This window comes from Podarcis liolepis (genome assembly GCF_965112155.1).
Source record: "Podarcis liolepis genome assembly, chromosome: 8".
Classification (NCBI taxonomy): Eukaryota; Metazoa; Chordata; class Lepidosauria; order Squamata; family Lacertidae; genus Podarcis; species Podarcis liolepis.
Genome location: NC_139560.1, coordinates 25,736,877 through 25,760,406, shown reverse-complemented (window position 1 = coordinate 25,760,406; position 23,530 = coordinate 25,736,877). Strand labels below are relative to the sequence as shown.

Genomic DNA, 23,530 nt, shown 5'->3' with positions numbered 1-23,530 from the left:
ATCAACATGTACGTCATTTAGCTGACTTCCTCTGTGTTACAGTGTGGGTGTTTTAATGCTTTTTTTTTTTTTAGACCTTCCTGTTATAAATAAGGTTTTGAAGCTCAACTATGTGAAAAAACGTTAATTTGCATAGTCTTGCCTGTGTGCGGTAAAATAACCAGTGGTATAGTGTTCAAAGCTGTACCTTTTTAAAAAATAGATTACTTACCTGCCCTTTACCACAAGGTCCCAAGGCAGTTTATAACAATAAAAGGCACAATGATAAAACAAAGAAAATAGATACAATGGTGGAACCAGAAAAGTGTAAAAATAATTGAAAAACAGCTTCGCATATAAAAATAGTTTAAAAGTGTTCCAGTACAGATGCAGTCTGGAATAATAATCTCTACTTAGCTAAAAGTCTCCCTCTGACACACAGGTATTTGCAGGAGGTCTTCTCATAGGAGATCACAAGTAGAACCTGTAAGAAAATGTTGTAGTGGGGAGCTGTTCAGGGTTCTGGTCATTTCACACACCCACCCCCCCGTCTTGATTTTCAGTCCCCCTCCCCAACAACAGTCAGTTCCTACTGAGCATGTTCAGTCCTCATTGGGCCCTTTTTGGGAATTCTCCCCAATTTAGGGGTCCCTCCCCCCCAAACCCCAGTTCTTTTATAATACTTTTTCTTGTGAATGTGTTGGTAGGAGTTTGTAGGAGTGTCAGTGGGCATCTGCCTGCAAGTGCCCTCACACTGCACTTGCCTTCTGATACCTATTATTTGTTAATTTGCAGTTTGTTTATTAACGGGATTGTTCCTCAGTGCTCTTCAGTGCCATGGAAAGGGGTCCACTTGGGCCTCCCAGGTTAGGGAGTTCCACAACATGGGCACTAAAACTGAAAATGTGGCCTAGGACCCACGTACCTACGGGACCGCCCCTCCTGGTATGCCCCGCGGAGGACCTTAAGATACACAAATAACATCACTTTGGAGGTCCTGAGCCTCAAGGAGGTTATATTGGTTTCAACTAGGGCCAGGGCCTTTTCAGCACTGGCCCCAACGTGGTGGAACACTCTGTCACAAGAGACTAGGGCCCTGCAGGACTTGACATCTTTCTGCAGGGCCCGCAAGACAGAGCTGTTCCGCCTGGCCTTTGGTTTGGACTCGGTCTGGCCCATGTTTCCCTCCCCTTATGATTTATCAGCTACTTTAAAATGAGGCTGCATTTTAAATTGCATTTTAACCTGTATTTTAAATTGTGTTCCCCCCCCTTTTTCTTTCCCCCCTCTCTTTTCCCCCTATTAGGTTTTTACTGTGATTTTATTGGTGTTAGCCGCCCTAAGCCCAGCTCTGGCTGGGGAGGGTGGGGTATAAATAAAATTTATTATTACTATTAAAATGCCAGCCAGCCTTCTGTTGATGTCAGTAAGATGCAAAGCAGGGCCTCTGACTATGATGGTGGGTGGGCTGGTTGCTTATGTAGGAAGGCTGTCCTTTGAATACCCTGGGCTGATGCTTGCCATTGTTCAGTATTATGCTAATATATGGGCACCACACCTAATTAGAAAACTTAATGAGACACAATCCTGTTTGGAAGAAGTCCCACTGAGTTCCATGGGATTTGTTCCCAGATAAGAGAGAGAATGTGTATTTGTAGGATTGCAGCCCAATAATAACTTCTGGCTCTATTGTCAGGAGCTGCAGATCTGAAGCAGAGAAAGAAGCCAAACAGTACAGAAGCTGAAGGAAAAGCTCCTGAAGAAAACGACGAGGAAACGAAAAAGTCAAAAAAATCTCCAAGATGTAAGTTGTGCCCATTTTTTAAAAAAATGTGGCGCTCTACTTCTTTCATTGTAAAATCATGTATATGGGTTAAGATTTTCTCTGTGTTGCAAATTCACTTTGCAATTCTGTTGCACCACATGAAAATCTTTACATTGAGGGGGGGGGGGAAACTTGTGGCTGCAGCAAACTATGTAATAGTGCAGCCTTGTAAATCAACATGCAAAAGATTCTCTAGCCTGTAAAAGAATAAAATACTAGCCGACTACAAAACTAGGAGTATGCATTTCTGTGCTGGCTGTGGAAGAGAGAAGCCCTCTTCTTTGAGACCAGCAGGGAAAACACATATTATCAAACCTCTTAAACTAGTAAATGATATTTCCTTTCCAGTAATTGACTGCTAGTTTTGGGCTTGCAGTCAATTACTGGAAGGGTGGACCATTTTGTCTCTTCTCTGCCAGGCTGCTGAATTTCTGTGCTGGCTGTGGTAGGTGAGAGTTCCCTCCCGCTGTGGCTAGTATGGAAAGCTAGTGAGATGTTGGATGAGGAATGGAGTGATCTACCCTTCCTCTCCCAGGCTGCCCACTTGCCTCCATGGAACAGCTGCCAAGCAAAAGGCTAGGCTGTCTTAGCAGTTGACTCTGCGGTTCATGCTGGTTTCACAGTTACTCTTCTGAAAAACAGTCACGTTCATGCATCGCTTCCTTTGCCTACAGCCGTACTGCTGATGGGCCATCTACGTGAGAAATGTACAGTAGCTAGAAACGGATTCAGTTTATTCTTTTCCCTAAAGAACTCCGAGAACTGCAGTTTCCCCTTAAATAATGCTCCAGTTCAGTCTGGGTGGCAAGCTCTGTCTTCAGTGAGAGAAGCTTTCCTGGTTAAAGTTCTTCTGCCCATTTCAGCAGCTTACAGAGTGGTGGAAATGGTGGTTCTGCTGGAGCATCTAAACTGGAGTCTGCAGAGTTGGAGGGTGATGATGTGACTTCCTCAGGCCACAGAGGTGTTGACAGAATGGACTCCTGTGCTGGAGGTTCTGGGGAAGGGGAAACCCTGTGAACAGTTCCCTGTTCTTCCTTCAATTCTTCCTCCAAGTCCTCATCCCCCAAAGAGGGGGAGGTCATGGCATTGGAAGGCTTAGACTAGGACACACTCCTCAGGAAGCTAGATAGGAAAAACAGCAACAGGAAATTCCAGATTGAACTATATAATAACTAAAGTATATAATAGCGCTATCCTAGCTTCTGTGTGTTGTTGGAAACTCTTGATCAGGTCACTGGAACTGGCTGATAAAAGAATATGGGATTAGGCAGACCATTGGTTTGGCCTTGAAAGCTTTGTTCTTTGTGCTCAAGACCTAGAGCTTCCTGGTGGCTTCATGTGACGTTCCTAACATTCCTTTACAGATGTCTTCATTCCACGTTTCGCAAAGCTTTTCTTTGGCTGTCTTGCAGCAGTCATAAGTGGAATGATGTATGCCATGTACCTTTCGACATACCATGAGCGCAAATTCTGGTTCTCTGGCAGGCCGGTAAGGAAATAGAGCGTTTTCTGTATTGTTTGTAATTATGATTCTATCTTTACCTTATTCAGAAGAGAGGAGCCTCTAGCCCTTGGGTTGAATGTGGCCCTTTCAGCCTTTCTGTCTGGCCCTCAGAACTTCCTCCAGGCCATGTCCCCTTTCCCCCCTTCTCTGCACCCTTTATTGGGCTGATCTGAACCTGAAGTGTGATAAAGCATCTTGCTCACTAGGACAGGTGGGGACAGACACCTTTCTCTACTGGAAAAGGGCTGCTACCAGATGGAGTACCAGTATCAAGCTGTCAGTTAGGCTGTCATTCTGAAAGAACATAAAGGCAGGTCTTTATAGCTCATAGATACTCCAGATTAATTCCCATTATTGTGGTGAACAAGTGTGCTGTTGCAATTGCCAGAAGCTGCAACTGGAGTTTTGTGCTGCCCCAGGTCTTTTCCATTGAGATATTTTTCACAGCCTCTGTGCAAGGAGGAGGTGCTTTTTGTTCTTTTGCTGTGTTTTACTGTTGGCTTTTAAATCTTGTTAACATTTTGTAGTGAGCCACTCGTGGAAGTTCATTGACAAATAGCTCAATAAATCTTATAACTATTATTGGGTGATATCCAACATTCATCAATAGAGCAGACCCATTGAAATTGTTGGACTTGTCTGCACTCAGTTTGCTGTGAGTATGACTTAGTTGAATATCACCCATTATTGCTGTTAGGATTATTAATGAATGGAAATGACACCCCATTCAAACTTCCCCCATGATTTATTAAAGATGTATCCTTTCTCATTGGATGGTTGTGTCATCCAGGCAAATGAATATCAAATGAGAATATGATTTTTTGATTTTGGTTTTCTAGGAGCTTGAACGAGAAATCACATTTCAGGGTGATGGTGCCATTTACTACTCATTTTACAAAGACTTATTAAGAGCTCCCTCCTTTAAAAGAGGTAAGACACATACATTTACTAAATAGCAAGTGAGACAAAATCAGAAAAGATAGTACTGAGTAGCTTCTTGGGATGGAGGAGAGAAAGCGTGTAAGCTTTCAGACTACACAAAGCTGTTTGCACAGGCTTATGTAACTCCGTTTGCACATCTTCTTATCAATGCAAAGTTGGTTCATCAAAGCTTCCACTTGTGTATTATATCCCTTGTTCTCTGGGATAATCCATTTCTAATACTATTAGGCCTTATGGTCTGGAAACCCTAACCCAGTGGTCAGGCAAAGGAGAACTATGGACCTGATCTGTTCCCCTACAGGAGACAGCTGAGATTCTTCTGTGAGCCACAGAACTTCACTCCACCATCAAAAGCTCTTTTCCCTGGATTGTGCTGCTAGCTGTAGAGTAGAGCAGGGCCTGCGCTGCTAATGAATTGTAAATAAAGAGCTAGATTTCAGGACTGGCGCAATGAAGCTTGCACACTGTGTCGTCCAAGGAGCTGCAGTATTCACTGCATAGTGGCAAAGCCAGAGGCTGCCTATCAAATTCATCAACACGCAAATGCAGGCTTTGTAGCAGGACTAGTTCTGGAAGGGAGTTACTAGCCTCCCAAGCAAATGGGTGTAGATACTCTCCAATACATCTGTCTAACCTTGCTTGTTATGTTAAGAGATGGCATCTAGCAGCTTTTCACAAAGCACAATATCCCTGAAATCCTAAAGGCTATTCCAATATTTCACCCCATGGAGATGCCCTATGCCTTTGCAAGTAGCCTCCACAGTAGTCCTGTTCAAGCATTTAGGGAATGGCAACACAAGTAGGGGATTTGTCAGGCACACATCAGTCCTGCCTATGGCGTTCCATCTATTCCATCCACCTCCAATCCTCTCTTGTTCGGCAGGAAGGTCTGCATTCAACTGAACATGCTTAGAAGCCTCCCAATAACTGGGAATACTGTGCCATCTGTGGTCCCAATTGCAAGGAGCCTTCAGAGCCTGCTCAGCTGAATACCCTTTGGACCTTCCTACTCAATGTGGGAAGGGTGGGGCCAGTAAATGCAAGGGCATTGGGGGGCGAGACTAGTTGGCCTGGCCTCAACTCATGTAGATGTTCCATTCTTAGGCATGACTCCTGAACAGGGCTCAAGTTGCAGAAACCAAACATGGTAGAACTCTTCCTTTTGTTGATCTTGAGAAATTGCATAAATAATGCTGGCATCCCTTCCTCCCACCCAAATCTCATTCTCAGGAGTTAATCAATTAACCCACGACAACAGGACTCTCTCGCTGAAGACCATGAATGTCGTGCGGCAGATGACGTTGTATCCAGAATTGATCGCCAGCCTCTTATACCAAGCATCTGGCAGTGAAGTATGCTTTGCCCCTCTCTTGTTTCTTATTGTCCTGGGGGATAAGTAGTTGAGAAGTGTGCTGCCCTAAAAGCAAGCAGCTTGTTTTCCTCCAGAGCATTATTTGTGCATCCAGACCCTCAACGAATATGTGGTGAGCTGTTGGAGGACTCTACACTGTGCACTGAGGGTTCTCTGTGTGCCCAGAGAAAGTGCAACCCCCTCTGCGTGTAATCAGCCCCTTAGTTGAGACCTGGGTGTGGGGTCTCAGTTAATGGAAGCACCCCTAAGAGTAGCTTGAGGAGTGTAAGGAAGTCCATATCTTATATTTTGAAAAGCTGAAAGCTGCATGGCTGCAGTTTATTGCTATGAGGGTTCTCAATGACCCATGCAAATATCCTTTGCCTTTGCTCTATAAAGGGGTTAGTGTTTTGCGGCAACAGTAAGGTGCTGCTGCTACTCCCTACCCCTGGTTATTATCTTCCACCCCATCAGCTTCATGGTCTTCTCTTTCCATTTGTGAATTTCAAACGGTACTTTATTGTTGTAACTCAGCTGCTAGTATTGCGTGTTTGAAAATATTTATGTCTTTTAATTTTCAGGAGGTTATTGAGCCAGTATATTTTTACATTGGTATAGTATTTGGACTGCAGGGGATCTATGTGACTGCGTTGTTCGTAACCAGCTGGCTAATGAGTGGGACTTGGCTGGCAGGGATGCTGACTGTTGTCTGGTTCATTATTAACAGGTAAAGCAAATCTTTACTACCCACCCCACCCCACCCCATAATTTGCTGTTCTTTCCCTGCCTTCAACTGAACAAGCAACTGTATTCCTAATTCTTTCTTGTCCTTTTCCCTTCTACGCTATTTCCAAAGGGAACTTTTATGAAAGTTTCTAGTTGCTGATGTATTACACTACCAGGAAAGGTTCATTCTGTAACTGGAAATATTATAAGAGCGGGAAATGGATCATGTGGATAAGAATTGGTTGTGGCCTTTCTATTTCACACACACACACACACACACACACACACACACACACACACCATACTTTTTGTCCTGTGGTTTTTGTTGGTTACATTTGCATGTTGGGCTTTAAATGTCTGGAAAGTGTCTTGAAGCCCATCGTATGAGATTCTCTGTGGAGAGGTTATAGGCATATGGATTCCTGATGGAGCTTGTCGCTTTCCACATGCCCTTTCATGACGGGGCAAGGTATTTAATTCTTGTATATGTAGTTTATGCTCCAATTTGTGGCTATACTTTGTGCTGTTTTGTTGTTTATAAAATCAAAGATATACATCTGAGAGGGAAAGAACCCATTGCATAGATCATTGCTTTTGCAGTATTTCTGTTTAAAATTTAGAAATTGAAATGTTATTGTAAAAGCTCATTGTCTTTGCTTTCATTAGAGTATGCTTCTATTTGTAGAAGGCAGTCTTTCCCAACCAGGCCTGCAGCTCCATTCAGGCCTATTGGCCATGCTGCCTGGACGTAATATGTGTTGCAATCTAGAAGGCACCAGGTTGGGTTAGGGTGAAAAATGACATCTAGGATTAAGTAGCAAGGCTGTTAATGATCAAACCCCCAAAAGTTCTAATCGCTAAAAACTCTAAGGCTCTTCATTATGGTCAGTGACTAATATTCAGAAAAAAGTCATACAAATGAATATATAAAAGAATACCAAACAAAACAAAATAGAGAACCACAAGTGTCGTACTATAAAATGCCCGGCACAGAGAACAAAATTATCAATTTGCTAAAATTAGTCTCTGGAGAGTTTTACACACAGCAGCACAATATTGAGCCATCCTGGAAGAGATGGATGTGTTCTCATCAGAAAGGAGAAAAATAGCATTAAATGCATCCAGTCGCTCTGGGAATTTCCGTTTAAAATGGTCAATAAAAATCATGCATATCACGATAGAAGGAGCAATACGTAAGAACACCAGTTATCGATTCTACCTCTCCAGATTTGCAGGGACATTTACATTGACCACAGAGGATTTTTTATAACTTCCCTTCCAAAACTGCCAATCGCTTAAGGCTTTATTGCTGATACGTTGTTTCTGTCAAGAGCAATAGTCAAGCCTATATTTTTGTTCTAAAGTAACCTGTATATTTTAATGGGTTGTCCCTGTATGTTTTCCAGGGCAGATACCACAAAAATAGACTATTCTATCCCGTCAAGAGAAAATTGGGCATTGCCATATTTTGCTTGTCAAGTTGCAGCTCTTACTGGCTATTTAAAGAACAACATCAATCCTTCTGCTGAGGTAAGATGAAGACGTTTTCAGTCAAAATATAATAGTATAAATAGGCTGATCAGATTTGAGAACCTTGATCCAATAAACCATTTCGGGCCAGGGGCTGAATGTGGCCCTGCAGGCTTCTGTGTTTGGCCCTCTGAACTCTCCCCAGACCACATCCCCTCCATAAACACACTTTCTACTGGTATTCCTTCACATCTTGAGTACTTTTGCCTGGCTGGCATGTGTCCTTAAACCCAGATAATGCATTATTGTTTCTGTGGATGGAGGATAAGAGAGGAGCGTTCATACCGTAAAGGTAAAGGGACCCCTGACCATTAGGTCCAGTTGTGGCCAACTTGGGGGTTGCGGCGCTCATCTCGCTTTACTGGCCGAGGGAGCCGGCATACAGCTTTGGCTCATGTGGCCAGCATGACTAAGCCGCTTCTGGCGAACCAGAGCAGCTCATGGAAACGCCGTTTACCTTCCCACCGGAGCAGTACCTATTTATCTACTTGCACTTTTGACGTGCTTTCAAACTGCTAGGTTGGCAGAAGCAGGGGCTGAGCAACGGGAGCTCACCCCGTCGTGGGGATTCGAACCGCCGACCTTCTGATTGGCAAGTCCTAGGCTCTGTGGTTTAACCCACAGCGCCACCCGTGTCCCTGTTCCTACCATACGAAGGTTTAAATTTACATGAATTGCTCCACCCACTCCCCTGGCCCAATCCAGCGCTGCCATGTGGCCCACGGGAAATTGCCCAGAGGCAAATGCAGCCTTTTGGCTGGAAAGGGTGCCCCAACCCTGCTTTAAAAAATGAGATGGTTTTGCCTAAGGTAAAATGTAACGGACCAAAAAAAATTTCATTTTCCAGAACTGTTAAGGCCTCTTCTTCTGCTACTATCATATTAAGAATAAAAATGCATTCAAGAGTTATGCAGGATTGTACATTTTAAGACGGAATGCCATTTCCAATCCCCCCCCCAATCTTGCTTTGTATGAAAATAAGTACATGGTGATTAAGATGTCTTCCCTTTCAATTCCCCCAGAGGTTTTGCTACCTGTTGGTGAGTGCTTCAACCTACACTTTCATAATGATGTGGGAGTACAGTCACTATCTGCTGTTTGTCCAGGCTGTGTCTCTCTTCTTGTTGGACACTGTGGGTTTCACGCAGACAGAGAAGGTATTTTGGCACTTGAAACTTACCAATTTTAATACCAGTTTAACTGCTAGCTTGTTGCTCTTCCCCTCTCCTTTTGCCTGCCTTCTAAGCCCGTGAACTGTTCATTCTGCTAACAGGCACAGATAAAAGGCGGGCAGAAAAAGTTTAAATATAGAGGATGGTTGTTTCTTGCAGCCGTGATTGCCTGTTGCTTTGAGGGTCAATACCTTTTTGCTTTTCCCTTCCGCAGGTACATGAAGTGTATAAGGTCTACCTCTTTTCTCTCTTTCTGGGATACATGTTACAGTTTGAGAATCCAGCTCTGTTAGTGTCTCCACTCCTCAGCCTTGTTGCAGCAGTGCTGCTGGCAAAATACCTCCAGGTAATAATTGGGAAATCATTTGGTGGTTTTACCTCTGCCTGTACTGCTGTTTCTCTCTCTCTCTCTCTCTCTCTCTCTCTAGCAGAGGTAGTGAATCTCTTTAAACCTGAGGTCTGTGTTCCACCATGGACAACCTTCCATGGTCTCTTTGTCATGGATACAGTGGAATGGTGGGAGGAACCAGCTGGGGAACCCCCAAGGGAAAAAAGCCCAGAGCCCAGGGATTGGTGTTGGGACAACAAAGAGTGGTCAGAGGGAGAAGAGGGAGCAGACTGGGAGAAGGAGGTGTCAGAAGCTGAAGAGGTAACAGGATTTAGTGAGCAGTAAGAGCTTGTGGCAGAGAGAAGTCCAGAATCAGAAGCAAGAGGCCAAGAGGCGGCAGATGTGTCAGGCTAGTGAAGAAGCCAGGATGGTTCCACCTCCGGCTGCGACAAGCTCCCCTCCCCTTTGGTCTTCCAGAAGCAGGAGAGGTATGAAGTGAAAGGAGCAAAGGCAGGCATGCCGGCATAGTCTCAGATGGCATGGGAAAGACTCGGGAAAGGAGGAGACTTAGGCAGCTGTGGGAAGGCAGGGACATTCAGAAGAGTTGCTGTGGTCATTAGGCCTGGCACTACTGAGCAACCCTTGTTTCTTCTAACTCCTGACATCTCTGCATGTGGGGCATGAAAGGCCCAAAGTGGGGGGGGGTCTGAGGCAAAAGTGGGCGGAGCAACCTAAATAGGATGCACCCCAGCCATGAAAAGGGCAGAGTGTTCTGTAACACAACACATCTCTCCGTGCAAGCAAGCGAGGTCAGGGATACGTTCCAGTTAGGCAGAAGCGCTTGAGGAGAGTGTGGAGAAGAGCAGGCGAGGTTTAGGAAGTAGGGGGTGGACGTGGCCTGAGTGGGTTCTGAGAGGCCTGGAGGGCTCCATTTGACCCACAGGCCTGATGTTCCCTGTCTCCCTCCTCTATAAGAGCCAGTGTGCTGTGGTGGTTAAGAACGGTAGACTCGTAATCTGGTGAACCGGGTTCACGTCTCCGCTCCTCCACATGCAGCTGCTGGGTGACCTTGGGCTAGTCACACTTCTCTGAAGTCTCTCAGCCCCACTCACCTCACAGAGTGTTTGTTGTGGGGGAGGAAGGGAAAAGGAGATTGTTAGCCGCTTTGAGATTCCTTAGGGTAGTGATAAAGCAGGATATCAAATCCAAACTCTTCTTCTTCTGTAAAGTTAATACTTCCTTGTCTGTTTTTTAGATGAATACAAAAAAGGGGACACTTCTTTCAAGGATGCTGAAAGTCATTTACTTTTATTTGGTATTCACAATAACAGTGACTTTGAATTTTGTAGTGAAGGTAAGATTTTATTTTTATTTTTTTAAATTAATCATACAGGATAATGAAAGCATTTGTTTGTTTTTGGATGTTAGTTGCCTAGGGAAATAATAATAATCTTGAAATTCCTCTTCCTGCTGTGCTTTTTCTTTTTCTAATGGAAAAAGGTAATGGATAGAACTGGTAAAGAATTAACCCATCTTTTGAAACACTCAACATGGCTAAGGTTTTTTTGTTTATAAAAAAATCTTCCAGTAGAAAATGTGATGCTGCTAACTGAAAGATTGTTTATCTCTCACGGTTGCAAATGTTTGTCAGATGTAGCAACGGTCTGTCTCAAAAGTGTGGTGCTAACACACAATTTCCTTTCTGTTTGTTTTGCAGACTTTTATTCCCCATAAAGAAAATGAACATTTAATGAAAGTGCTTGAAGTAAAATTGGGTTTAAACATTACTAAGTAAGTCTGAAGTGATATTTTGTAAAATGCAAGGAGTTGTACATTACGATCACTAGAGGAGAGCATAGCGTCTGTTTGCGAATCTTATCAGCTCTAACCCAGTGGCAGCTGTCCAGGATCACTAGCAGAGCTTTACACACTGAGATGGGGAGTACTTGTTATTACTTGATTTTCAGTATCTTAGGGAAGGTTGATGAAAATGCCAGCCCAATGTGCAGCTGTTGTGAAAGACAAATTTAGTGTTGGGAATCATTTGAAAATAAAGCTTCCGATACCGTAATGCAACCACATTTGGAAAACTGTATACTGTTCTGGTTGCTGCAGTTCTAAAGGGATATTGTCGAGCTTTGAAAAGTGCAGGAAAAGGCAGTCAAAATGGGCTGGAGCAACTGGAAAGGTTATGGCATTTGGAGCTCTGTAAAAAGCAAGGGAAGGGAATGGGGACATGATAGAGGTGCGTAAAATTCTGTGTGGCACTTGGAGAAAGTGGACAGAGTTTTTTCTTCCTCTCATGATACTAGAAGCTGGGGTAATCCAATGGAGTTGAACGATAGCTGTTCCAAACACAAGGAAGTGCTTTTTCACACAACACACTAAGCTATGGAGTTCACTACCACAGGATTTGGTGAACACCAGCAATTTGGTGAACAGCTTTAACAGGGGTTTAGAATTGCATCTGGAGGATAAGGCCAACGTAGCTGCTGTCTACCACCTCTAGAATCAGAGGCAGTATGGCTCTACATACCTGTTGCTGAGGGTCATGGGCAGAAAAGTGCAATTGAGCTCATGTCCTGCTTGTGGGGAGAAGCAAGTCACCCAGTAGGGTGGAGCTGCAGTCCTAGCTTCCCAGCAACAGGGTTGCTGCCACTTAACTGGGAGGGAGAAGGGGAGGCAGGCACAGTGGCAAGAGCACCAGATAAGATTGGCGTGGTGCAAAAGCACCAGCGGAGCCATTCTGCCTAGAAAGCAGCACTGCCCTTGCTTCTGGGCTTCCCATAGACATCTGATTGGCCACTGTGGGAGCAAAGTGCTGGAGCAGACAAGTCTTTGGTCTGATCCAGCAACTGGGTGATTACCTATATTAGAAAATACAATTGATAGGGTTTATACTGACTGGCTAAGCTCATGACTGCCCCCCCTTTTTTGCAATTTTTAGGAACTTCACAATCAACTGGCTGCTTTGTCAAGAGTCCCTTCAGACACCATCCCAAGACTTCTTTCTGCGACTCACTCAGTCCTCACTATTGCCTTTCTACATTTTAGTGCTAATCATTTGCCTCGGGTCTGTTGGCCAGGCCACCTTCAGGAGAATTAGGTAAGGTAACTTCTCTCTGTTCTCAACCGCATGGTCCGTAGCTTGTTTATGACCTTATGTGTTCGTTGCTGCATGTAATGGATGTACCTTCAACAGCAAACACCAGCTGCAGAACAAGAACTTCCAAGCTGGAAAACACTGTTTTTGAGGTAGTACATATAACTTCCCCTTCCTTTGCATGTAACATAATATATGATGCATGGATATCTGTTTGCATTTGAATTCTGCATACAGAAATGCATTCTGTATTTACATGTGAAAAAATTATGCAGAATAGTAGTATAAATCCTGAGCTGTTGCATGTAGAGGTGTGATTGTAGGCAAGTGTGTGCTGCACACGACATAGAATATATACCACCCTTAGGTAACCCTGGTGCCCTCTGAGGTTTTTGACTACAACTCCCATCAGCCCCAGCCGGCATGAGCTGGAGGACATCAGGTTGGCTAAGGATGGTGACATTACGGTGGTGACATTAGTTCACTGCCACACCATCATGCCTAGAGTGCTTCAGAATTGGTGGCTGTGTGAATCTGCTCAAAGGCTGAGCTGAAAGAGATTGAAATTGTCAGATTGGATATGTTTAATGTTTTAATCGTAGCTGGTTTTGGACAAGCAGTGGCTGTGCTGAATAAAGATGCTGCTGCAAAAAGGGTTGGTGGTGGGGCTGGGGGGAATATTCCAAGAGGAGGGGGGACTTAAGAGGTCTGTTCTTGGGTTATTGTAAGGCTCTAAGTTGATATCATGGACTGGTTGGAAGAATGGTGGGAGGAACCACATAGGGAACCCCCAAGGGAAAGAAGGCTCAGAGCCCAGAGAGGGGTGGTGGGGCAACAATGAGCGGTCAGAGAAGAAAGAGGAGACTGGGAAGAGAAGGTGTCAGAAGCTGAAGAGGTAACAGGGCTTAGTGAGCAGGGAGAGTCTGTGGTAGAGAGAAGTCCAGAATGAGAGGCAGAAGCTTTGCCAAGAGGCAAAGATGAGTCAGGCTGGGTCAGGGATTGGCTGGACGAGGAAGAGTGGTATAAGCCAGTAGACCAGGAGGCCCCTGAGGTGGAGGGGGACTTTGAACCAGGTTTCAGATTTGTGGGACAGGGAGAAATCAGCAGCAGAGAATGAGAGTGAAGGGGAGAGGCTTGAGGTAGCCACAGACCTGGATAGAGAAGGAGCAGGGACTGTGTCTTCTCTGCAATACAGTCCTAGTTCAGCTCCTACCCTTCCCCAACTCAGTGCAGGAATTAAGGGTTGAGAAAAGGCTACAACAATTAAGAAAAGTTGAGTCGCAGCGAAAAAATGTAAGGAGGAGGGAGGTATAAATAAAGGGGGAGAGAGGACAGAACTTTAGCTTCTGCAGCTGACGTGCTTATCTGATGAGTGTGCTGTATGCTGACTCATTGGTTACTGAGCAAAAAAGTTAATTGCTGCAAGCACTGTGCCTGTTTCCGCTTACAACGTCGGACGAAAGATGGAGGGGCTTTTCTGGTAGCCTGACTGGCTGGTGAAGAGTCACAGGTGTCTCCCCCTCCTGCTGTGATAAGCTCCCCCCCCCCCCAGTCTCCCAGAACCAGAAGAAGTATGAAAAGGGCAGAGGAGAAGTTGGCTTCATGCAGGCACAGTGTCTGATTGATTGCTTGGGGAAAACCCTGGAGAGGAGGGACTTTCAGTCTCTGCATCTGATCCATGGGACAAGACTTAACAGTTGTGGGCTGCTGTGCTCACTAGGTCTGACGCTCTGCCAAATCTTTGCAGATCGTGTTCTTGCTAAAAAAAAAGTTAACTTCAACTTGCATGGTGTGATTTAATGCAAGCTTACTTCTGACAAATGAGCACAAGGAAGAGCACCATCTCAGGGCTTGATATGGACTGCTTAGTTGTCAACGGACTCTATGGTTTTTCTTTGTCTTCCACATGCTGCAGTGGTGAACCAGTCAATGACACAGCGAAGCTTGAGGGCGGGAGGATTGGAGAAAGGCCAGAGGTTGTGTACCATGTACTTCACACACTTTCGCTGGGATTGCTTGCAATGATGATGGAAGGGTGAGTTTGTCTAGGTTTGTTTTCACTGGAAGTGGCAAGGAATTACTCTTAACTTGCTTTCGTTTCTTTCTGGGTGTGGATGGAGGAACTCTTTCAAACAAATATATGTGCTTGGATCAAAATGTGCTTCAGTTGCAGAATCAGATTTTAACTGCAGAATAGGGCTATCTGCACCCTAGGAAATAGAGGCAAGAAGACCCCTTGGACAGCTTCGCATTGCATGATTGAATAGGATTCTTATGGGTCTGCGAGGACCATTATGTACTCCTGCACCCTCTGGAAGTGCTGTTCTATGAAAGCAGCTTCAAATGCCTATTTTGGATGCCTCAAACAGGCTTAGAAATGGGTTTGAGTCTAAAGAAAGCCCACACAGAAGTAGTTTGTTGGAGGACGCAGAGAAATTGCTGTAGGTTTCTTTGCAGTCTTCAATGGTGTCTTCTTGATGTTTACAAAGCTTTTCACGAAGGCACTCGGAGATGGTAGTGCGATTGGATGCTGTTGCAATCTCCCTTGAACAATATATGTAGGAACTCATCTCTTTATGGATTTGTGTGGTGGTTTTCTAGAATGAAGTACGTGTGGACTCCCCATGTTTGCATGATTGCTGCATTTGGCGTATGCTCTCCGGAGCTCTGGATGACTCTATTCAAGTGGCTCCGACTGAAGGCTGTGCACCCTATTTTGCTGGTGAGTTCCTAGTTCTAGGTAATTGCATCCATGGAGGAGCTGTGTGCATGCCAGCTCCACCCGCAGCCTTTCCCCCACTGCATGGGGGAGAAAGCCTGAAGGGGAATAATAAGCATGCGCAGCTGAATCTGCTTTCAGTCATCCCCAACGATCAGGAACCCTGCGCACTGGATACAGTGCCTGTTCCATCACAATTATCTCTGGTCCTGTCATAATGTAAGTATAGGATTGCTTTGTTAAGCTAATTAACCGACAGTACAGTGGTACCTCGGTTTACGAACTTAATTCATTCTGGAAGTCCGTTCTTACACCAAAGCATTATTAAACCGAGGCGCGCTCACCGAATAGTTCGTTAACAGGGCTGTTCGTAGACCGAGGTACCACTGTAGTATTTAGAACTCTTCAGTGCACTCCTGTACACGCCTACTCAAGGTAAGTCCCATTGAATCCAAGGGGACTTCCCTCCATTCAAATGTGTGTATATTACTGCAGTCCCAACGAGTGAACTGTAGTGATAAGAAGGTATCTGTGCTTGCGTGGTTGAGGACTTAAAAGAGCAAATCATAATCTTTTATGGTGTGTCTGATTGATATTTCAGGCTCTTATCCTGAGTATGGCAGTCCCAGCTATCATTGGCTTCAGCTTGTGGAAAGAGGTAAGATAATATGACGCTCCCATTATTACTAACAGCAGTCAGCATTATCCAGTTGGAGTATTGGTTGAAGGGGACTCGCCAAGGGTGAGCAGGTAGTTCATTTTCATGCTCGTGCAGTTCTCCAAATTCTCCATATATTGCTGTATTTTGAGAGAGGCTTTTCCGACATATCTCCTTGGCCAGAAATCCACAGCTAAAATGGCAGCAGCAAAAGTGTATGGCCACTAGGTAGCACTGTGAGTCTCAAATGCAGGCCTGGTTGGTTTGCTAAAGTAAATAAATAGAAATAAAAATGAATCTAGCCCGGTGATGAGGAAAACGAACACTTTATATTAACAAAAAATTGTATTAATAAATTGTGGATAATTTTGTTGGGAGTATTTGAGTCAAAGGGATTCCTTTTTTCTTTTACTAATGCATTATGAAGAATAAAATGGATTCTGTCTACTCTGATGGAAGCTAGCCTAATAGTGTAGCGAAGGGCTCTTGAGCATTGATGCTGCTGCGATTTGATAGTAAAGCTAGAAAGGTGGTTTTTAGTCTGATCCCCTGCATTATTTAAAGTTCTGTAATTTGTTTTCCCACAGTTCATAGCCTTGGTGCTTCCTTTTAGTTTTTTCCTAGGATAATGGCAGAACTTTCAGAGCTGCAGGAGTTTTATGACCCTGACACAGTTGGACTCATGACCTGGATCAAGTAAGCCATCCCATTTTGCGACTTTTTGGTGTTCCTTCTTAGCGCAGGATATTTTTTGTAACCTAAGCTGCAGTCAGTGCAGCAGTTGTTTCCCTCACACATGCCTCTAGCCAAGCTCCATGTGACCTTGCCACTCACCTTTTTGGGTTTGCGCTTGGGACTGTTGCCCGGTTGAAGAAACCTTGGTGAATTGAATGTGTGTGTTTTAACCCATCTAGATTGCATGTTTTGCTATTGGCAGCATTGCAGCTGTGCAGGACCCAGTTCCTGTCGATTCCTCTATTGTGCAGCCTGGAGTGGTGTGATGTGTTGAAGCACCGCCTATCTTTTGCCTCAGACAGCTAGATGTCTTAGACTGGCCTTGCCTTCACTGCTGCATTTTGCACCAGCTGAAGTTTCCAAATACTTTTCAGAGGCAGCCACACACAGAGTGCCTTATCATACTCCAATCCTCATGGAACTAAAGGGTGGTGACTGTGGCCCAATACACCCTCTCTAGGAACAGGCGCCGTGAGCACTGCAGTCTTAAGCTGTGCAAGAGCACCCCTGGCCTGGCCGCTATGTGGAAGCACAGCCAGGTCCCAAGAGCATTTTCAGGCTGTACTATATAATTTTATAGAATTACTTAAGTGAGGACATGGTTTCTCCCCCCCCCGCAGAAGACAGGCTCCTATCGCTGCTGTGTTTGCCGGCAGTCCGCAGCTGATGGGCACGATCAAGTTGTGCACTGGCTGGATGGTGACCAATCTGCCCCTGTATAATGAGGAGGACCTGCAAAAGAGGAATGAGAATGTGAGTCATCTTTGCTTTGTATCATTTTTAAAGGGCTTCTCACGTTTTGTAGTGTACTTCGAAATCTTTAGCCGGGGATAATGTTGCTGTTGTTCCCATTCCACGGGCAGGAAATGGAAGCTGAAACTTGCTCATGTATTTTGAATGCAAGCTTAGAAAGTTAAGTTCACTGAAATCAACAGAAATTTAAACTCCACACTGTATTGTTATTGTTGCTGATGATTCTTCCAAGTGGAAATAAAAACCATTTAACGCAATGGGGTCTGGCGTAAGTCTGTGTAGGATTCAGGAGTAAAACTCACTGATTTTTACCATGTGCCTAATTTACACTCGATTGCACCCTTTGTTTACTGGCCTTAGTGGCTCTGACCCAAATATCTCTGTGGAGTTCAGTCTATGTTTTTTTGCGTCTAGTTCCAATGTAGAAGTTGATCAGCCGTTTCACCCCTATAGAGAAGGATTCTTGAGGGTGACTGCTTTTGTTTGACACGATGAAAAGTCTTGTTTAAAATTCTTGCATTAGAATTGTATTCCCCCCCCCAATAATTAATGAATAAGGTTATTAAATTTTGATTGCACATTTGAATCCTACAGATTTTTCAGATCTATTCCAAAAGATCAGCTGAAGATATTTATAAGATACTCACGTCATACAAAGCCACCTATTTGGTTATAGAGGATTCCATTTGCAATGAGGTGGGGCCTGTGAGGGGATGCCGGGTCAAAGACTTACTGGATATTGCCAACGGCCATGTAAGTAGCACCTTGAGCTTCTGTCAAAATTCTTTTGCAAGTTTCCTTTTAGAAGGTATAAAGTTTCCTGGAGGGCTTTATACTACATTCAGTTTAAGCCATGGGTAGGCAAACTAAGGCCTGGGGGCTGGATCCGTCCCAATTGCTTTACTAAATTTGGCCCATGGACGGTCCGGAAACCAGCGTGTTTTTACATAAGTAGAATATGTCCTTTTACAGTGGTACGCTGGGTTAAGTACTTAATTCGTTCAGGAGGTCCGTTCATAACCTGAAACTGTTCTTAACCTGAAGCACCACTTTAGCTAATGGGGCCTCCCGCTGCTGCTGCGCCGCCAGAGCACGATTTCTGTTCTCATCCTGAAGCAAAGTTCTTAACCCAAGGTAATATCTCAGGGTTAGCGGAGCCTGTAACCTGAAGCGTATGTAACCCAAGGTACCACTGTATTTAAAATGCATCTCTGGGTTATTTGTGGGGCATAGGAATTTGTTCATTACCTCCTCCCAAATATAGTCCAGCCCCCCACAAGGTCTGAGGGACAGTGGACTGGCCCGCTGCTGAAAAAATTTGCTGACAGCTTTTGCTTGCTTGTTAGAAGGAAGTCCCACTGTATTCAGTACTACTCACTTACAAATGTGTCTATAGGATTTCAGCCTGTTTCTTCACTTATGCAAGTGCCTAATTTCCATAGGGGTAACTCTGTTAGTCTCTTGCAGCAAAAACACGAGCTAAAGACTAACCAGTTCATAACGGAAAAGATTTCATGAACTACTGTACACTTCATCAGACGCGTTAAGTGTTAGGAAAATGAAACGTCAGAGGGAGACTGCAATGTGAAATTGCAGAGTTAAAATTCATTCAGTGCTATTACTTGGGGACTAAATTGGCACAATGGATTTATGTCACACTTTGTGGGTTAATCGGATTACCCTTGCCAGAGTGTCTGTTATATTCAGCATAACTACTTTTCTTTTAATGGCCACTGTTAAGAATGTAATTATAACAACCTGTACTTTTATGTATTTCATTTCTTTCTGACTTCACTCATTACACCCTCAAACCATGTTTATACACCTAGAGTTTCCTGCCACAAAATGTGTTGCTGGCCACTGGTGTAGGTTGCTTTAGAAGGGAATTAGACAAATTCAGGGAAGATGGGTTTATCAACATCTAATAGCCACAGGGATGTGGTTCAACAAAGCAGAGCTATTGGCTTCATGTCCTACTTATAGGCTTTCCAGAAGTCTGATGGATCTTTGGTCTGATCTGTCATGACTCTTTTTCTGTAGGTATGGAGAAGCTATTTGACCATCACAACAGCATTCACTGAGTACAAGGGCCTCAAAGGCAGTGGTCAAGCACCACCTTGACTGGGCCATTGTGGTTCAATGTCACTCAGTAATTTGTGAGGAAGTGGTGTGCACAAACTTCTATTTCTGTTTTGGACATCTTTTTTCTGTCTTTCATGCTTTATTAATTAGATACCGATTATGTTTCCAAAAAGGACGCTGGTGGCGCCTGTTCCTAGAGAGGGTGTACTGGGCCACAGTCACCACTCTTTAGTTCCATGAGGATTAGAGTATGATAAGACACTCTGTAGGGACGTGGGTGGCGCTGTGTGTTAAACCACAGAGCCTAGGACTTGCCGATCAGAAGGTTGGCAGTTCGATTCGCTGCGATGGGGTGAGCTCCCGTTGCTCAGTCCCTGCTCCTGCCAACCTAGCAGTTCGAAAGCACGTCAAAGTGCAAGTAGATAAATAGGTACCGCTCTGGCGGGAAGGTAAACGGCGTTTCTTTGCACTGCTCTGGTTCACCAGAAGTGGCTTAGTTATTCTGGCCACATAACCCAGAAGCTGTACGCCAGCTCCCTCGGCCAATAAAGCGAGATGAGCGCCGCAACCCCAGAGTCGGTCACAACTGGACCTAATGGTCAGGGGTCCCTTTACCTTTACCTTATGTTTCCCGAAAGCCATGCACACGGATCCAATCTCATGCCGATTAACTCAAATCTTTTTTTATAGGTTAGACTGAGTCAGAGGTGTTTTTTAAATGCACACACTTTTTGTTCATTTCTTCCTTATCCAGATTAATGATAAAATATATTTCACTTGTTGCTACTGCAGGACTGGGTAACTTCATTCAGTGCTAATAATCACTTCAGGCAGAATATGATTATTTGAATATTATTCATCATAGAATAATTGAGTTGGAAGGGTCATCTAGTCCAGTCTCCCTACAATGCAGGAACTAGGTCATACCTGACACAGGTAGCTTGCATTGAATTTTCTCATATGGGATAATAGATTCCGTGCTGTTAATGAGTGGCTCCTACATTCTACAACATACTTTTAGAAAGGATTGTTGCTCTACAAATGAAATGTTCCCCTCTTTCTTTCTCCAGCACAGCTAGACTAGGTTTGTTCACAGTTTCTCAGATCGTGAAATTAAAAATCAGTTAATGTCAGTCCTTTGTGTGCATTGAGTTAAAATACACATTTTCCTTGTTTCCCCCCAGGTGTATTATGAAGAAAACGACAGCTATGGCTACTCTAAATATGGACGGTTTTGCCAGGAGATCAAAATGAACTATTCTCCGTACGTGAACTACTTCACTCGAGTATACTGGAACAGGTCCTATTACGTATACAAAATCAACACTGTGATATCCTTCCAGTCCTGAGATACCATTTTGAAGGCTGACTTGAGTTGGCAGAATTCCTAAATAGGAAGAGGTCATTTACGAACGTACTTTTTTATATCCCATATACAGTATAAACACACACACATCCTTGAGAACTTGCAAAACGGTACCTGACTGGAATACTGTGGACAGACTACAGAACAGCGAAAGAGAGAGATGCTGCAAGGCCATGCGAGTAGAATATGGACTGTCTTCCATATTTTAAAATACCTCTTCCCAGCTTTTCCAGTTTTAACCTTATTTTAATGTGCATTGATTTTATTTTTTATTGTTTATAGCAACTGCTGCCTTTAAGTAGTTTTATTTACTTGGTTAAATATAAAAAAAGGAATGTGTAAACCTTCTGGGCATGATCCTGAAGCTATGCATATTTATCTGGGGTTGTGGGAGGATATTCAGTCCTTTTTGGAGCTGCAGGTTCCCACCATATTTTTTTAATGAATGGAAGTGGAGCAGGAGGGTTTGGAGATTGCTGGAAATTATTCGGGTTGGGTGGGGTATGAGTTGTATACAGGGTATTGCTTGGCTGAGATTGATTCTTGTTAATCATGGTTGCTAGCTATGATCTGCTTTCTGGCAGATCTGTCATTGATCTTCAATGGGGCACAATTTTACCCCACGTTTGGTGAAAGACTATATCCTAAGAAGGTAGCACACAGTGGACTACATGTCTTTAAAAAAGAAATCAGTGTCCCAAATAAGAGTTTACTCTTAATATGTACAATTTTCTTTGAAATGTGTAGATGTGTTTTAGGAATATACATCCAATATTATGATGGAGACCTTCTAATTGTTTCAAATATACAATTTAGTCCCTAAACAGGAATATGATGGATGGGGTTAATCACTTTGATCTGGTTTTATAGCCTTGTTAAAAGTTATTTCTCGAATTGGATTTTAAAAACCACACACTGAAGACCAAGCTGGTAACAGCAGATTGTATTTTGGGTCGAGTTGTTTTTAAAAATTTAAATATTGTTATGGGACCTTAGCAATTTCTCTCCACATATTTATGCTGTTGTTCTTGGTAATTTTCTTTACTTTTCTGTGTGTGTCCTCCCCCCCATCCCTCTGAGTTTGATATTTATGGTCTTTCAAAAACAACAATCCTGAAGAGTTTTGTTTTTTTTTAAGTGTAAGCTGTGAGAGCATTCCTTCTGTGCTTCACGGAAAGCCTTCTATCCACTGACTGGAACTGAAATTCCAGGTGCTGGCATTTTCATTCAAGGTACACAAACATGAGAACAACCAGGCAAAGCAGATTTAGTATGTGTATATTTTATTACACACGTTATGTGTGGTACTCATTGCTGCCTATTTTATGCAGGTCAAACAACTTGGTAGTAATATTTTGAGGAGGAATTCATTATGAAGAACTCCAGCTCATAGAACTTAAAATCATATTGGTTTTATGATTTCTGAGAGGGTATATATTGTACGGCTGAGTGATTGGATGTAAAATGCCTTATGACATTAGCCTTGAGGTGCATTCACTTCGACAATGTCTGTATCCGTGAGGTTTTGTTTGCCGCAGTCATTCTCTGTGTTCCTTTACAAATGCAATTATGCCTCTGCATTGAAAAAAAATTCTGATGCTGCAATAAATTGCATCAGATGCACTTACCTTGAATTTACTGCAAGGGAATTTACCGTATTTTTCGCTCTATAAGACGCACCAGACCACAAGACGCACCTAATTTTTGGAGGAGGAAAACAAGAAAAAAAATATTCTGAATCTCAGAAGCCAGAACAGCAAGAGGGATCGCTGTGCAGTGAAAGCAGCAATCCCTCTTGCTGTTCTGGCTTCTGGGATAGCTGCGCAGCCTGCTTTCGTTCCATAAGACGCACACACATTTCCCCTTACTTTTTAGGAGGAAAAAAGTGAGTCTTATAGAGCAAAAAATACGGTACGTTTCAATACTTTTTTGTACTGATTGAAGGGCTGCCCATTTTGACATGTTTCCGGCATCAAATACTCCACCTCCCTTCACCAGGCACTGCCGTGGTGTAATCACCTTTGATTTCTATGAGGCTTCCATGGAAATAGATGCAGGTCATGCAGTAACATCAATATGTCTGGCCAGCTCTAATATAATATCATTAATGGAGGTAAACCAACAACCTCTATGGTAGTCTATAATGTTCATGAATTCCACTCCTAACTATTGCACTTCTGAGCTGGCTGAATTACTTCAGCCCTAACAGTCTTGCTCAAAATGCAGTTATATCTCCGCTTCTGAAATGGGCTCCTTTTGAATATTTACTCCAGTGCTGAGTAACTTTAAGCTTGTCCACACAGTTGAAGATGAGCTTGTTTTCCAGCCTGAAATTTTGTTTTATATGTTTCTGAGCATACAGCGCATAAGCCCTTACGCCTGATTTTTAAGTAGTGATGTTGCTTACCCATATCCCACTCCTCATGCTTGAAGAGAAATGAAATCCGATAGCTCTTAAGTTCCAGAAACTTATTACAGCAACAAGGGGTGGAAAGTGCTGCTCTGCTAATAGAGATGGAGGTGTTCCACCTGGAAGTCCCCTGCATGCCTGTAGAGAAGAGGGAAACAGGACATGGTGGGAACAAGCACGTATTCCTCCCCACAGTAGCCAATGGGAAGGTAGAAGAAAAAAGCTACCCCTTGCCCTGTCCATGGCAAAATCTTGGGACCATGGATGAGGACAGCTGCTATTCTCCCTATTGCAAATGTGCAGTAGGTTTGCTCTGTTTTGTAAGCTTTCTCTGTGAGTTGTGGGAC

The 23,530-nt window shown here is 43.7% G+C and overlaps 1 protein-coding gene across 2 annotated transcripts in view; it reads left to right on the top strand.

Annotated features, from left to right (window-relative positions):
* DPY19L4 (dpy-19 like 4) overlaps positions 1–22,407 on the top strand; it is a 58,081-nt gene extending 35,674 nt beyond the window's left edge. For both annotated transcript variants that reach the window (XM_083517259.1, XM_083517260.1), the window contains exons 2-19: positions 1,676–1,783; positions 3,169–3,293; positions 4,148–4,238; positions 5,481–5,602; positions 6,183–6,328; positions 7,734–7,857; positions 8,880–9,014; positions 9,244–9,375; positions 10,613–10,711; positions 11,075–11,148; positions 12,305–12,463; positions 14,376–14,495; positions 15,062–15,182; positions 15,781–15,837; positions 16,451–16,533; positions 17,193–17,325; positions 17,920–18,078; positions 20,592–22,407. In XM_083517259.1, the coding sequence (XP_083373385.1) occupies positions 1,676–1,783; positions 3,169–3,293; positions 4,148–4,238; positions 5,481–5,602; positions 6,183–6,328; positions 7,734–7,857; positions 8,880–9,014; positions 9,244–9,375; positions 10,613–10,711; positions 11,075–11,148; positions 12,305–12,463; positions 14,376–14,495; positions 15,062–15,182; positions 15,781–15,837; positions 16,451–16,533; positions 17,193–17,325; positions 17,920–18,078; positions 20,592–20,756 (2,153 nt within the window). In that variant the 3' untranslated portion in view covers positions 20,757–22,407. The remainder of the gene's footprint in view (positions 1–1,675; positions 1,784–3,168; positions 3,294–4,147; positions 4,239–5,480; positions 5,603–6,182; positions 6,329–7,733; positions 7,858–8,879; positions 9,015–9,243; positions 9,376–10,612; positions 10,712–11,074; positions 11,149–12,304; positions 12,464–14,375; positions 14,496–15,061; positions 15,183–15,780; positions 15,838–16,450; positions 16,534–17,192; positions 17,326–17,919; positions 18,079–20,591) is intronic.
* Positions 22,408–23,530: the final 1,123 nt, after the last annotated feature.